This window comes from Haliaeetus albicilla, chromosome 19, assembly GCF_947461875.1.
Source record: "Haliaeetus albicilla chromosome 19, bHalAlb1.1, whole genome shotgun sequence".
Lineage (NCBI taxonomy): Eukaryota > Metazoa > Chordata > Aves > Accipitriformes > Accipitridae > Haliaeetus > Haliaeetus albicilla.
The window spans coordinates 17,716,724-17,733,047 of record NC_091501.1 but is presented as its reverse complement, the minus strand read 5'-3'; the positions used below and the strand labels follow the sequence as shown (position 1 = coordinate 17,733,047).

Genomic DNA, 16,324 nt, shown 5'->3' with positions numbered 1-16,324 from the left:
TGAAGAAAAGTTGGGAGCTCTGTGTTTTATCAGGGAATGAATGTTCCTGCAGTTCAGGCATTCAAAAATTGCATTAACCTGGAAAAGCCAAAGCCGGGAGAAGATACAGACATGAAAGTAACAGATACTGACTTCAGGGGCTCCAGGGCAGATGTCAGCTCTTACTTCTGCAGTGGAGGTCATGGAAGAAGCTTTTTGGTACTTTGTTTTTTTTCTTTTAAACCAGCACTACAGAGTGCATTTAAGCAGCAAAAATAGTTCACTTGTGGGCAGGAAGGAAGAGGCCAAACATGGGTCTTACTTTCCCTGCCTCATCCACCTTACCTCATCTTGTACACCCAAAGATTATCTGGTCAGCTAAATAAACGTGGTGCTACACAAAGGAGCCGGAAGGCAGCTGCAGAATAACCTCCTTGTGGAGGGGACTCTCCTACAGGTACCGGGAGCAGAGCCAGCCTGACCACATTCTGCCCTGGCCTGGCCAGGCAAGAGTCCACACTGCTCAGTTCTTCACTAACACACACAGGCACCAAAGGGCTCTTGCAGCTGTGAGCTGCACATGCAGCCAGGCATTTTCAGAGCAGAAAGATCTTGGTTAAGTCACTGACCTGCAACTCAAGTCCATCTTTTCTCTCCTAAGCAATAACGAATGTGTTGGTTTTTTCCACAGATGGCTATGGGGTTTCCTGGTTGTGTGGGCTTGGGTCAAGGTCACAAAAATAAACACAGTAAATGCTTCAAGTCTCACCTGCGTGGATTCTTTTACTCTGTGCTGGTTAGTAACATAAAAGAACTTTGTACTTGCAAAACAGCTGGTCCTCAACTAAGAAAACTGTGTATGTGAAAGATATGGCCACTAAACATGTAGGCATAGAAACTTGACTTTCCGGTGCAGTCTCCAAAGCCCTTCTTCTTGCAACTTGCCTCCCTCCTCTGAGGTCCAAGTTGTGTTTGGTCCCCATACACAAAGGAGAAGGGCTTAAATTTCAGGTGGCCAGGCACTCTTTTGCAAAAACATAGCGCTGTGCCTAGATGCATGCTGTTGGTATAATTAATTTGCTTTCGAACACTCACAATCCCAGAAGATATCACCTGGGATTCAGAGTGGAACATTTAGGCAATGCAAACTCTTCCAAGGTTAGGTGAAAATGAACTGGGTGTTTATTTGTTTAAACCAGAATCAATACTGTAGGCTGACAAGGCCTGGAATTATAGAAGGTTTGGCCATGCATAAGCTTGATTTCCTTGCATTTAAATGTCACTGTCAGCTGTAGGCAATGTTCCAGCTTGCAAAGTTTCAATGAAACAGGAAGCAACACTGAGCTTGGCAGAAATGTGACTGTAAGATTTAATTGAAAGAATAAGCATGCTATTACAAATTAATGTGGAGAAGGCAGCCATGGTGGAATCTGTCTTTGGATCCATATGGTCCTCCATTGCTCATTGATCATACAGCCTGTCATGCATTTACCCTCACAGGAGTCTCTCAGTTTGCTGAGAACTATTACCCCCATTTTACAGCTGGAAAATAGGAGCTAGGAGAGTTACCTGCCTTGCTCAAAGGCACAGAAAGGAATTGATCAAGGGTAACTGCTAATCTTTTCTTCCTCTCCAGATTGCTTATAATTTTTCCCTAATGAAAATCACTTCTTATCTGATAAACTTATATTATGCACTGCAGAGGAAACCAAGAGAAGCAGTGTCTTTTAAAAATAAATCGTTACAAGCCAACATGCTTTTAGCAATTTACTGTAATTGCAGTTTGATTTTCAGTTTTCCTGTGTAAGATCTCAAACGTATCATCTTATAACTGAATGAAACAGTAATTGTTAAAATATACTTGGTTGATTACTGATGATCTGTGGGTCATAATTTTCTTTTTTCCCTGAAAAACTACTTTTCATTTTTTAAAATGAAAACCATACATTTTTCTGGCTACCAGCTCTACACAAAGACAAAATTATTTTTCTTGACAATATAAATTTTATCAGAGGAAAAAAAATGGTTAAAGCAGGTTAAACAACTCTACAGCAGATGAATTTTGCCCTGAACTTCATATATGCTTTGATGAGAGTTTCACTGGGTCAAACATTGTTGGCTCTCCCTCATGCTGCTTAAATTGTAGTAACAGATGATTAAGCCTTGTAACTTTCTCTTTCCAGGAAAAAGTTGCCATAAAGAGGCTGTGAGGTTTGGCAGAGATATGTATGTGTTCAGAAAATAAAGTTTGTGTTTAAAGATGATTTTATCCTGTAAAATTTGGAGAATTTCCCTTTTGTCAGCCTGAACTTTGACCTTATTGACAATTCTCAACTTTTGTGTTGATGGTATCTTAGTACTGAAAAAGCTTGTGAATATTACACATATGCAAAAATGGGGAATATAGTACAGATGTTGATATCCTTTTTGTTGGAATGTGAAATGAAATGTGGAATAAGGAGTTCTCCTTTGTGCCATTTGGATGTAGCAGTGTGTAGACAGACAAAGGTAATCCTTCCAAGGGACCCTGAGAGTTAAACAGCGGTAAGAGGTACAATCAAGCTCTTAAGATTCAGCTTAGCAGAGGTAACAAGTTGCAAGGTAGGAACTCAATAACACTTATCTTTCAAAAACAGAGCAGCCATCTAACCTAAAAAATCTGCTGATTGATTACAGTTCATATGCATAATGCCAGTATCAACTACAATGCTTTCATGCACATATTGTTAAATAAGTCTCTGCCTAGGCTGACAGACTATAGTCTGGTCTCCTGAAGTAAAAAAAATAAAATAAAAAAATTATGATTTGCCTCTTTGGCGGTCATACTGAACAAGGGAGAAAGTGCACCAGCATTTGGGGTCTCATCAGATTCTTTCCATCACAGCAAAATACAGGCAATTAAGTTAAATAATATTATTTCTTTAGCTTGCTTATTTGTTAAAAAGAAGCCTCATTTCAGGAATGCAATGGGACCAAACAGCAAAAGGCAGGTTCCTCACTCAAGGAATCCTCAAGTGTGCCATGCAAGTAAACCCTACATTCCCAAAACTGTTTCTTTGCTACTTCAGAAAAGCATATGCAACACTACCTTTCTTTGCTCTCCACCTTAACACACACAGAGGCTACAAACTCTGCAGTCTGAAAAGTCCTTGGCACAGCTATTGACAAATATGAAGGTCTTTGGGTTAATGACTCACCTGGGAGCAGCTATTAGCACTTCCCAGCCTAACACTATCACCAATGGTAAATGAAGATACCAGAACAGAGCAAGAGAAAATGCGATTTCTCTTAGTAAGGCAATGTATTATGGATAACCAACTCTTGTCTCACCTTCACAATCCTAATAATGACTTTGCAAGCCTGCGTAACAGTGTGAAGATTGCTACCACCTGACAACTAAGTAAGCATTTTGATTATAGCAAGTACAGTACAGATGGGGTCTCACCCCATGGGTGAGTTACTGACCATAGCCCTTTAGAGGAAGAACCCTCTGTAGAAAACTGATTGGCAGCAGGGATTAGGAAGGATTTCTAACCTTGAGTTTAGCTCAGACTGAACTGTTTTTCCTCAAGAGCCACAAAAATATTCCACCTGCAGAAGGAGGGAATAGCAAAGGGAACCTGTGCTGCAAGTTATGCTTAGAGGTTGGTATTTGTGGGAGTGCATTTTCAGGACAGGAATATAAGCAGCTGACAAACCACTCAGGTTTTCTGTTCTTTGCATGATATAAGTGAGGACAGACTCTGTGGTGGAGGAAGGGAATGATGATAAATGATAAATTTATAAGCATTCAGGAGCAATGTGAGTTTTAGCTGGTAGGATCCAAAGCAATGGGATGGTCAGAACCCCATCCCTAGAGGTAAAAGGTACTGGGGGAGTAGTCTGATCTGTGGCATTTTTCTTCAAGTTTTTAAGCACTGAGATTCCCTAAACAGATGGGAGCAGTTTTCACTATCTTTGTTTTAATCAGTTTTCAGCCATGCCTTTATGATGAAAATACAAAATCTTCAGAAGTTCTTTTCTCTTCCAACCAATAAAGCAAATATTACAGTCTTTGCTAAGGCACAAGGCTTGTATGAGCTAAAAGAAGGTTAAAAAAAAAAAAAAAAAAAAAGAACCCAGAATTCAACAATGACTTAAGCAAGGTCCGATGCATAAAAGTTTAAGAGCCATAATAAAAGTGGCTAACACCTGGGAGATTTTCATACGGGCTTGACTTCTTAACTGGCTTCAGCTCCTTAAAAACTCTGCTGTGGCTAAAACAGCAGTCCTGCTTTTCCTAGGGATGGGGTCTGTGCATATGCTTCTGCCTTCCTGTGGTCAGGTAGTGACCTGGTCACACTGCAACAGCTCTAGTGCCAGCAGTGCCAAAAAGGGAAGGTCAAGGATAGAGCAGCTGGAAATAAGAAGAGTGGTGCCATTCTCTTCATCATGCTCAGAGCATGAAAGTCACCTCAAGTTAGGGTCTGAGCTAACACCAGCTGAATTTGAAGTTTCCACTGAAATTAGTGTTTCCACTGGTTCTGCTTAGTGATGATCTGTGTAATCTTCACCTAAAAGGCAGGTAAATCACAGTCTTTGTCTTCAACTTAGGTGTGGTACACTAGATGAATTTAATCTCTGTCAAAATGAGAGTTAGAACAGGCCTAGCTGTTTTACCGGTGATAGTGTTTCTGGTAGTGGCAGCCTCCCAGCATGTATTTAATTTGTATATCTATAAAGGATGGGTCCTTTAAAGGATCACCGCCCTCACACATACAACCCTGCAAGCACATGCTTCTGTATCATGACACAGCTTCAGCTACACAGGCCCATCTAGACCAGGGCTTTACCTGTATCTGCCTTTGGGCAGACCCAGAGATGTCCTTGAATACATGCCATCTGCTGAAGATGACTGGCCTGCTGCTAAGCACTTACAAAATGCCTGTTTCATAGATATTACCGTGTATCAAGTCAGTATTAATTGACTTGATCAGCGTTTTGTTTGAGAGGCATATGTTTTGTAGACTACGAATATGCATATGTGCCTTAGACATGCAACTGTTATCTCACCCAATAAGAAGACAATTCAAAATATTTCATTATTAAGTCCTTTTGATAATATGGAGAGTGTCTAAAATTGAAGTGTGGGTGCATTTTACAGAGTCTGTGGTTAGAACTGACCCATTTTAAAATTTTGTTTTTCTGTTTATCCTTTAGAGTTGGGCATTTATCTCACAAATACTGAGTTCGGTTAGGATACTTTCTTTGTATGTGAATTTTCTTTACCTCGCTTTAAAAAAAGTTGGTCTACACTGCCATCAAAGTAAAGGATAAATGCCTATATACCACTAAGAGCATAAATTAATCAAAGTTGAACCTTTGAAAATAATTACTTCATGATCAAGATGGAAAAAAAAAAAGTTACGAAAGAGAGGTTGTTCTGAAATCACTTCAGAAGAACATAATTTCTCTGAATCACCCACAAGAACTTATATGAGTGAAGATAAATTGTTTTGTCTTATATAACTTGGCATTGGCAATACTCAGAATTTAATATCCTAAATTTGTACAGGTACAATATAATACCACCTGCAGGTGAAGCAGGAAGAAACATTTTCTTACCTGGCATTAAAAATCATTCCCGAGAGAGAGAGAGAAGTAGACACCATCCACATTCTTTTATTTTCTTTTACAAGTTCCTCATTGGAGAAGCATCCAGAACCACAAAGGTGCTACTACAGAACATTTTGCTCTTCTTGGTAACAGGGTAATTCTTTAGCAGCTCTGTTAAAATCACCATTGTCATGTCATAATATCAGAACACTGAGCAAAAGGAAAGGAAGAAGAAAAACTGAAATTCAACAGTTTTGTTGATATACCTTCAAAACTGGCATGTGTAATTCTTATATTGACTGCCTATATTGGAATCCCCAACTTTGTTTCCTTGCCCTGTTTATATGTACAGAACGCAGTTTTTTCCTCCTGCTTTGTCCTCCCCCGTATTATTTTAAAACTGATTTTTTTTTGTCACATCAACTTTACAAGACTATGTATCCCAGATCAGAGTCCTCAGAATTGATACACTCCACCCCCAAGAACACAGTGCTGGTGGTGGTGCTGCACGTACTTTATTGAACAGAACTATTGCCAGCTACTGAGATGTTTCAAAAGGGAGGAAAAAAAGGGGTCTTTTTAAGGTTTGCTAAAAGGCACAGGTCTGTCTGTTTCTGAATCCCACTCAGCACCTTGTAGGATCAGTCCTCCAGTTACTACTACTTGGGATAAGCAAGTTTTGAAAGCTGTCTTACTGAAGCTTAAGCTAGAGTTACAGTTAAGAAAGGTTCTCTTAGGATGAAAGTGGAGAGGGCAAAATACAGGAATAAAGTCTGATTCTGACATGTTAGGCTCATTCCCCTAGCACTAATTAACAACCCTTAGTACATACCTGTCTACTTTTTTTAAAGTGTCCTGTATCCATGCCAGCTTTCTCTGAAGTCACTGAGAACCAAACCAGATGGAAAATTTACCCTGATGTGTACTTCACCACAGCATGAATCAGTACTATCTTTAATCACAGTACTCTCTGCACTTAAAAGGGGGGATACGTCAAGTATTTTGGCAAATATAGCTACTACACCTGGCAAATGTCAAGATTTTAATGACACTCACTTTTCAGTGCTTTCTGTCTTCAAAGGGCTTCCCATTGGTCGACATACTTTAGAGTAATGACTATGCAAAACTGCCCTGTGAAGTAAGTGCTCAAAGTATAAAGTTGTTTTCTGGCTTGCTTGTTTCCCTTGAGTTCATCACCCCAAAACCCTTAGAATGGGGACTGTATTCAAGCACTGCTACATAGTCCTGGCACGTTAAAAGCTGTTTCATGACAACATGGTTAGCAGGTAGGTAGTTTTGCTGCTTGATTTGTCCAGCATTTTACTGTAAGTGAAACAAGTGGCTCAGCCTCCAGGCTTGGCAGGGTAGATGCATGTCTGCCATTGTTAAGGCCTCATTCTTCCCTCTGAGTGTCACACCTTTAGACTTCAGTGCAGGCCAGAAGGAAGAACGCAGGCTTTGGACTTTGACTATAGAGTTAGCTTATCTCTCACCACTTGCATCTTGCTTTGCTGCTCTTAAATGTCACTCTTCATTTGGTAATTCTTTTTTCTTTTAATCCAGCCTTCAAGAATGTATTTCGTAACAGCTCCCATCTACAGGATAATTATGTGTAGTTAGCTGTACTCAACAGTGATGATTTCATAACATGCCACAAACAGGTGCCCATTAAATTCCTTTATTGGAGACAGAAACATTGCATAATTACAGATTTGATGAGGAAAACTGCAAATAGTGTAGACTGTTTCTACTGCCAGCAAAATACAGTTATTACAGGATTTATAGACATACAAATATAGAGTGTTTCTTTCATGCCAGATGGTCTGTACGTAACAATGCCATTAGGAGTGCTTAATTGTGCTTCTACAAAACCTTTAGAGAAGAATGAGGTAGAGTTTCCTTTAGTTTATCCAGTATTTTTTCACACATCTGTCCTTTACTGCTTTTATATTCTCAGATCCTTGTAAAATACCCAGTTAACTTTAACATTTGAGAAAACAGAGACCCTTCAGAGGTGTATAATTCTCCCTCTTTAAGTTGCTAATTTCCCACTGCTGATATGCTACAATTCCAATAACTACTACTGCACCCTTCTAAATGCCTCAAAGGTCAGGTAGATTGGGACATCCATCTTTCCAAATTTACTGCTTCGACACAAATTGTTTGCAAATAGCTTCAGATAAAACTCTTACTTGTCTCTGTCATGGCAAAGAACATTTTACATTCTGTCACTCTCTACTATAGTGGCCAAGCTAGAGTCCAGGCCATCTCCCCAGGAGATGGAGGGAATAGATTCACTTTGTCAACACTCTCGACTATGGAATAGAGTTAATGATATATTTGTCTCCTACTTGCAGTTCTAGTCAACTACTGGGCCATTAGAAAATGAATATAAATTATGGGAACAGAACAGGCCACTGACCTCTAGAAAACAGTTTCTCACTGTTAGATGATCTGAAGCATTACCTGTTTTGATCTAATATTTTACTTTTTCATGACATATAAAGGTGTGTGGCAGCTTTCAGTTAAGATACTAGGGCCCAAGTTATGAAAATGTAGGCACAGACGTAGATATTTAAGCAACTGAATAAGAGCATTCTTAAATAGCAATAGCAATCTACCATCCTGCTAGACATTTGGTATACCTGGGTAGTTTCTGTTTTGGACTGAATGAGAATGGTAATGACGTTCTTCTGACCTCCTGTCTTGACTGACTTGATGGGTGATTTTACTCTCATTCCTTAGCATGCCTGTTCTGGAAACAGAAGACTTTTCACTTTACTTTTTGCTCTGGCATTTGCTGCAAGTACTTAGTACTTACTAAAAACCCAAGAGTGCACTAGCAGGGTATAGTACAGAAAACCCCTATTACTTCACCTGAAGAGGTCACAATTCTAGTGGTGACCACATCATAATGAAGAGGGAATTTGGCATACAGGAAGAAGGTGATTACATAAAGAATAAGAATGTTTGCTTTCTTCTCATAACCGACTGAGACACAACAGTTTATGATAATAGTTCAGTGATACTATATCAGAATTCTAAAATGGAAAGCAAATTTTTTGTAAAAAGGTGCAAAACTTAAAAGATTCCTTGTTCATACCTTGATCACTTTGATCATAAAATGAAACAAAGTCTGTTCCTGCAAGATAGTACTGCCTGAGATAACTTCTGAGCTCCTCCATCTCACACTTAAATGACTGCTCTAAGCTTGACAGCATCAAGTCCTATAAAGAGTTAGCATTATTAAGAGAACCAGCTCTTGGAAACTTCCCCAACTCTTGCTTAGCAAAAAAAGCACTATGCTTATTTTATCTACTATTCCCTGCATACCTCTTTGGTAAAACCCAAAAATGACCAGTGTTGGAAAACCATTTGGAACACTGTAGTTAATTACTTCCTCAAAGTTGCCTTCTCTTTTTCTACCTAAACTTTATCCAGCAGAGAATTTGAAGACCGTAAAATTCTGTATTAAGGTCTTAAATCCTCCTTAAGATCTTCCTATGAACATGAAATTTTAGATTCTTTTTTTTTAAAGCATGGCATGAGAATTCAGGATTGTAGTAAAAATGAGACACAATAAATTAAGTTTTAAGATAAGCAAACAGTATAAATTCATGTTCAGAGAGAGGGATAAGGATCTAGCCATGCTGGTATTACTAGTGAATTTAAACACCATTATTTCTAGTAAATTTGGGTATGGTTAACAACATTTATTTCTATCTCAGCTACTAATTCCAAGAATTTGTTCTAAATCTAAGGCTTGACTATTTTAATTGACTATTGTTCCACATCTGCTAAGCCCTAATGTACTTGACCATTCTAGGTAATGGCTAAGTCAGTTTTGTTTATGGAATTGGGGAGATATTTGCCAACTGTGCTATAGATGGCACTCAGATTTTGCATAGTCAGGGAAAAAATTCTGAAATTCCCACTAATAACCATCATGCTTAAAGCAAGGCATGGACAGGCGGACTGACAACAGTATTTTTCACCAATGCAATACTAGTACTCTCTTTTGCTATTATGACTAAAAATGCAAATATTTATTAAGAAGTTACTTAGCTTAAATGATTTAGGACCTATGAGTTACTTTTCCAAATCTTGAGGATAGTGACAAAATACAGTAAAACATAGCTTTTTGACACTTACCAATTGCTAACTATTACAGTTCAGAGGATTTGTAGTGAAGATTGATAAAGAGGTCTGTCTCAGTGCTACATGATGAAGTGTTAGTTGTTAGTTGTAATCTAATGACTCTACATTGAGAGGTAAAATGCTTTCTTCAAGCATCATTTTTAAATAAGATAGCACTGTTTGAGAGGTGGAGGTAAATTCTCTTTTCAAGATCTTTCTGTATGCTACTTTATATTCTGAACTATGTATTTTACTTGTTTATGGGTTCATACAGCAAACCTTAAATATATATCCCATTCAAATAACATTTTTCTTCTGCATAACCAAGATACTTCTACTCTAAAGCAATCCTTGAAATACTGGACTTTACAAGGCATCCTTCTCTGCTGCTTAAAAAGCTTTCTGGAAAGCTTATTTGATCTGTAGTGAAGTAACTTTTTATGGAAAGGTTTGGATTAGAGTTAAAAGTGGTATAAGTGGTAGTACTACTACTCTGCACTTACAAAGAGGTTAGATAACTTGTCCAGGCTCACAGTCAGTGGCAGTCTGTTCAGGCATTACATGTGCAGGTGGTAAAGTGCAATTCTGATCCCTGAACACCTGCAAGATGAACAAAACACCTTTTTTTTTAAAAAAAAAAAAACTGTCAGACTGCTAAAAGCAAAAAGAATGCAAAATTTGCTTAAATGGTCACTTTTATATAAGAGATTAAGTGGCATCATGATAGGAGACTGGGGAAAAGGGGCTGCAAGTCTGTGTGGAAGGGAGAAAAAGACAGCAAGGAACGGCCCAGCTCAGGGCATGCTCAGCCATCATTTACACCTGCCCACCTCTCAGTATATGAGCCTTCCACTAGAATATTAAAACTTACCATCAGTAGGGTGAATCCCATACAGAGAGAGCCAGTGTGCCATAGTCTGGCAGGCTGTGCTGCCATATCTGTATTCTATTTCATAGGAAGGCACTATCAACAGACAGTTCACACTAAGCAATCTGTTGAGATTATGCAGATTGTTTTGGAGAGGCCATTGAATTCAAGAGGGTTCCTCCTCTAATTAGGCAGCTATGAGATCAGTCCCAGCTGTTTTTCTGTCTAACTCCTTGGAAGACCATGCATTACACAGACACTTCAAATAACTTGCACTCCAAATGACTCTTTCAAATATCATGTTTTTCCAAATTACCATTCTTCATGCCTGAGGAAAAATAATCATAAAATAAGCATACAGAAAAGGATCAATGATACCTCTCTGTTGAATTAGGTAAATCATAACCAACAGTTTATCTAGAAAGAGAAGGAGTGGAGGACAACTGCTTTTTGGCTTGAAATAGTTGAACAGGTGTAAACAATGGCTTGGCAGAAAGATCTCTCTCTTATCTTCCTTTTGTCTTACCAGACTTCCTGTCTATATCCCAGAAGAATCATGTTTGCTTTGCACTGCTACAGACTGAACAGATTATCTACCCTAAGCAGGAACCTTTATTAGCATTCTCACCAGAGTCTGTCACTGTAAATTCTCAGCAAATCTGCCCTCATTGCAGTCAAGAATCTAGTTAAGTAATGCCAGTTGCTGAAGCCATAACTCTTGGCATCACACCAGCTTATATGAAAAGCCAGTTTCATGAAAAGTTCTCTCATTTGAAGGACTTCTTTCCTACGCATGAATCATGCTCACCAAACTGAAAATTAAGGACATGCTCAATACTGAAAATAACAATCAAAAGAATGAAGGGGAGAAGAAAGAACATACGAAAATTAGAGTTCATTATTATCATTTTAAAGTACCAGTGTTTGTAAAACATAAGCATGTGAAAGGCTGAATCTCATTTGATCAACCCAATTAAACATTAAATAATTGCAGCCAATTATGCAAATATCACACAACAATATTAATTTGTTGATCTTTTTTGAACAGTCTCAAATTCTCCTAATGTTAGACTATCTTATGTCTTAAATGATCAATTAGCAGCACCATAACTAAGTGATGAAGAATGGATAATTGCCTAGTTATGATGTACCATACTCTTTCTATGTAAATCTGTTGCAATTAAACAAATAGGGCACATGGAGAAAAGATGTGCAGATGTTCTTTTACAATCTATTATTAGCTCAGGGAATACTACAGTTCCCTCCTAAATTTTACAGGCGAAAATAGGGAGAATGCAATAACAAATACTCACTATTATTTACACATATTGTTTCTTTCCTTTGGTTAACAGGATAAAAAAGCAGTGGCATAATGCAGGGTAGGAGAGCATGCAACATCAGAAGAATTTCCTGTATTATACTGACCCGTCAGCTCCCTTATTTAGGTTTTAAAGTTTGAAATCTAGAACCTATTCACCTGCATCCCATTTGGAAACAAGCACAGCTTTGAGATGACATAGCCAGAGTAAAGCAATTAACCAAAATGTTAAAGACAACACTTAACACACATACGCTACATGTTTTCATTCTTCTCTGCTAGAAAAGTCTACACATTTCTGTGGGTCATTCCAGTTTCAACTCTCATCATTTTGAAGTCTCCATCAGCTCAAAATGTGCAGTAAAAGGAAAGGTGTCTCTCTGGTCAGTGCAGGAAACAGTGCAAACCACAATAAATGAAACTGCCTGGTTTCCTCACATTAAATTACTTGCATCCAATTTAAGAAGAGTTTTACACAACTTTTAGGTTTATACCGCAGTAAAATAATTCTTCTAACTGGCCCTTATTCATTCTGACTAGTGAATAGATTATTGCTGGTATACTGACACCTTTATGGAGATTTTTGATATATGATACCTGTTAACTTTATCAACATCCTGAGATGTTAAGGTATCGTACAACCACTTTGCCATGCATCTGAAGTTATATATTTCCACTTTTCCTTTTGCTGCTAAATCTAAGATGAACATAAGCAGACAGATTAGATAGTTCAGTAACAGGAAGCCACATGTGGTTGCTCATCACAATCTTTAGAGAGCTCCTCGCCACACTCTAGTTAAAGGCACTCTTCAGTTATGATACTTGTCTCATTGGATAAAACTCTCTACCCCACATTGCATCTTGACATATTCCCCATGTTAATTTTTCCACCCATCTAATTAAATAAAAAGAAAGACTATCAGCAGCTTATAATACATAGTAAGATACTGCACGAAGACCAGCACAAGATACAGATTCAAATGGTCAGAAAAGTAGACACACAATACTATTGCTACTGTAAGTGAAACAACACTTTGTGCTTGCAGTTGTATTCTAAAGAGAAAACTATCCAAGAAATTTTAACAATGGTTACGTTGTCAGGGAGAACCTTCAACTGTTCTTCATTAAAAGATCTGACTGGACTGCAGTGAAAGACAGTAAAAGTCATTATTTTAAGGGAGCAAAAGAAAGTGATGGCTACGTAGGGGTTGTCTTTAAAATCTGTCCAAAAATGAATGGGAAAGCCATAAGGATACTTTTTAGCAGTTGCATAAGGCATGAATGGTCTATTAGAAATTATATTTTGCTTTTTAAAACTATGTTAATGAATGCCAGTAACTACAAAGGACTTATAAAGCATGGGAGAGATACTGTTGGGTCTTCAGAAGAAATAAAGTGCTAAATATTTCCCTTAATACTTGCGCATCTCTACTGCAAACTATGGCAATAAATGTTTCACTTTTACTTCTTATAGGACTCTGTTGGCGTCAATAAAGTTCCACCGGTTTTACACAGAAATAGCACTTTGGAACATTGATACAGAATACGGTGATCCTTTTTGGCAAGAGATATCTTAAAGCTGTTTGACAGAACCACGTGCAAAGAGAAAGCTAATAAATATTACAGTATGATCACTACTGAATGCTTGCAGAAGTTATTTCCCTAAGTATGGGCTACATGCTCTATATTGTTTCCAAATAGTATCAAGACTGCATGTGAGAGAGTAGCTGTATACGAAGTATGTGCTTAACCAGAATGAAATAAGGGTTTGAAGAAAATCTCTTTCCTTCTTGTGCCAGATAGTTTCTGTTGACAACATAGCTTGCTCCTTAATAGGAAGGCCCTATTAAAGTACATGTCTGTCAATGGAGGCTGGATACATTTCACAGTGAGTCGTGAAGGGGACAAGAAGAATATTTTGGTGATCTAAATTATGTGACTGGATGATGAAAGAAATTCCTCAATCCAAAGGTTTGGCTGCTGTGAAGAGCTGTTCAACTTTCACAGCCACAGTTGTCTAATCTTATTTTCTAGACATTCACCTGGAAGGCAACACTGTGTCTGCAGCACGCAGCTCTGTGCTAGGCCAGACAAAGGGTAATTCTTGTCTCAGCAGGGCCTGACCCAGCCCTATAAATGACATATGGAAGGATGTATTCAACTATTACAGAGGTATGCACTGCCCAAGCAGCCACTGCATATCCCCATGGAGGGAAAGGCAATAGGCCAACAGAGAGCCTATTGCAGGCTAGATTGACTCGGAGAATTTTAGCCTAAAGGACAGAGCTGTTATTTGACAGAGTATGCATGAGGGGATCTAGAGGGCTATGCAGACTCAGGAATCTCCCATACAAGCAGAGAATGAAAGGAAAGAGCATATGTCTAAACTTAATTGTTTCCTGAACACATAGCAAAAGGCAGAATAATGTCAACATAACCCTGCGGCCAGCTAACAGGCAACATCTTTGTGTTATATGACAATGTGCTCTGCTGGCGATGGCAGTTAAAACAAACCAAACTGAAGAGCAGTTGAAGAGCATTTTACAAGTTTTCAGACTGTACATAAGACACAAGGAGGCACTAAGAAAACCATTAGGAAAGTTCTATTGCTAACATTTAGCACCTCTACCAAGAAGACAGGCTTTTACCAACAGGATTACAGTAGAAATCAAAATGATTGTGTTCACATTTGCCAGATTGTGGAAACAATCATCCTGGGAAGCAAATTGGTACAGAAACTACGCTACGCACAGGCAGCTACAGAAGTTGTCATTATTCATGTCTGTTCTGTCTGGAGGGTCTGAACTCTTCCACCTTCATGACACCAGCACTGCCCAATCGCTGTCTTCTCTTCCATACTGAAATGAAGCAAAAATGGAGTTTAAGAATAGAAGTTGAAAGTAACAGCAATTATAACTTCCTAGGTCTATCCTCAGAAAGATTCATAGCCACCACCTTGATAGTAGTTTACATTATTTCTTATGCCTTTACTTCTGCCTTTGATTTGAGCAAAGCCTAAAGACAGCTTGAAGCTTTATCCATCTTCCAATAAGTAGACTAGGAAGAGGTGATATTGATACTCACTAGACATGATACAGAATAGTCCTGCTTCACTAGAGCTTTCTATCAATTTAATACAGTTATTCCCTGAGGTGAGTTCACTAATTCATGCATAAGTATGCCCCGATCAAGCTCCAGTAAACACACACATTTGTTTTTATTTCTTTTTATTTTCAATGTGGCTTTTTATTACAGCATTCTGATTGAATGTGAAATAAAACCCATCACAAATACCACAGAGTACAATCAGAGAGAACTGTAATCCAAATAAAACAAGTCATCTTTCCATATGCAAACCAACAGGATCATCAGGCAGAAACGAAGGCAACCTACCACATGGAGCTGTATCTCTTCCAGGGGAGGATACAGTCCCAAGACAGCACTTTTGGTTGTTAAACTGGTTCCATGTTCTAAAGCTCTTTGTCACCAGTCCTGTAAACAATGCTCCAGCAAGCCCCAAAAACGCACATAGGGCTCAAGTATGTAACTAAAGCAGAGATAGACAGACTAGTGGCAGATGTAAGTCGGGAGCCCTTTCCCTCATAGTACCATGTTCAGGCAGCTTGAAAACACTTTTCAGCAGAGAATGAGGACTGGTTTTAGAGGCTTTATGTAGGCTGAAAAGATCACTTTTTTTATCACTGATGATAATTTCTCCAGAGAGGGTAAAAGGAAGTTCCTCCAATCCAGGTTCTGCTTCAGCAGGAAAGGAGATAAAGGGACATTAAAGCAGGGAAAAGACAAAAGCTCCAAATCAGGATGAGCCAGAAAAACACACTTCTAGATCCACAAAGGAATGATGTTCAGTGTGCTTGTGTTTTACTCTTTACTCCAACAGGCAAAGCCTCTAAATTACCTCCACATGTATCACATCTACTCTTTCTTTTCATTACTAATTCTGCTGCTCCTGTTCTACAGTCTGCGATGTGGTTGACTAAATACTGGTTTGGTGCTACACAGGACCTTGGATGAATTACTTGTCCAAAGGATTTCCAGCTTACATTCCCAGATGTCAATGGTGCCTTGGGAACTCTAACCAAGGAAAAGCAGATGTATCATTAGTTTAACCACAAAGCACTGGAGTACTCTCATGTGAGGCAATTTTGTTGAGGATGGGAACAAAGGGAGAAAAAAAAAGATGTCTTTGACCTTCATATCACTGCTTCTCAGAGAAAAGGTGGGACCCCTACCCCCCCAAATCAGAAAGAAGGCAAAGGCCAGGGGATTATTTGTAAGTTTTGCTGGCTTTAGGTAGTAGTATCTTCTAATGCTCTGATGCTGACTTCAGAAATTGCAAGGGCTGGTCTGAGTTGCCATTTGACTAGGGTTTAAACCTGCTTCCAGAATTAAAAGGGGAATTAAGATGT

At 38.6% G+C, this 16,324-nt stretch overlaps 1 protein-coding gene across 3 annotated transcripts in view; it reads right to left on the bottom strand.

Annotated features, from left to right (window-relative positions):
* Positions 1-7,236: 7,236 nt before the first annotated feature.
* BCAT1 (branched chain amino acid transaminase 1) overlaps positions 7,237-16,324 on the bottom strand; it is a 75,293-nt gene continuing 66,205 nt past the window's right edge. For all 3 annotated transcript variants that reach the window (XM_069807880.1, XM_069807879.1, XM_009920155.2), the window contains one exon: positions 7,237-14,755. In XM_069807880.1, coding sequence (XP_069663981.1) covers positions 14,714-14,755 — 42 coding nt within the window. In that variant the 3' untranslated portion in view covers positions 7,237-14,713. The remainder of the gene's footprint in view (positions 14,756-16,324) is intronic.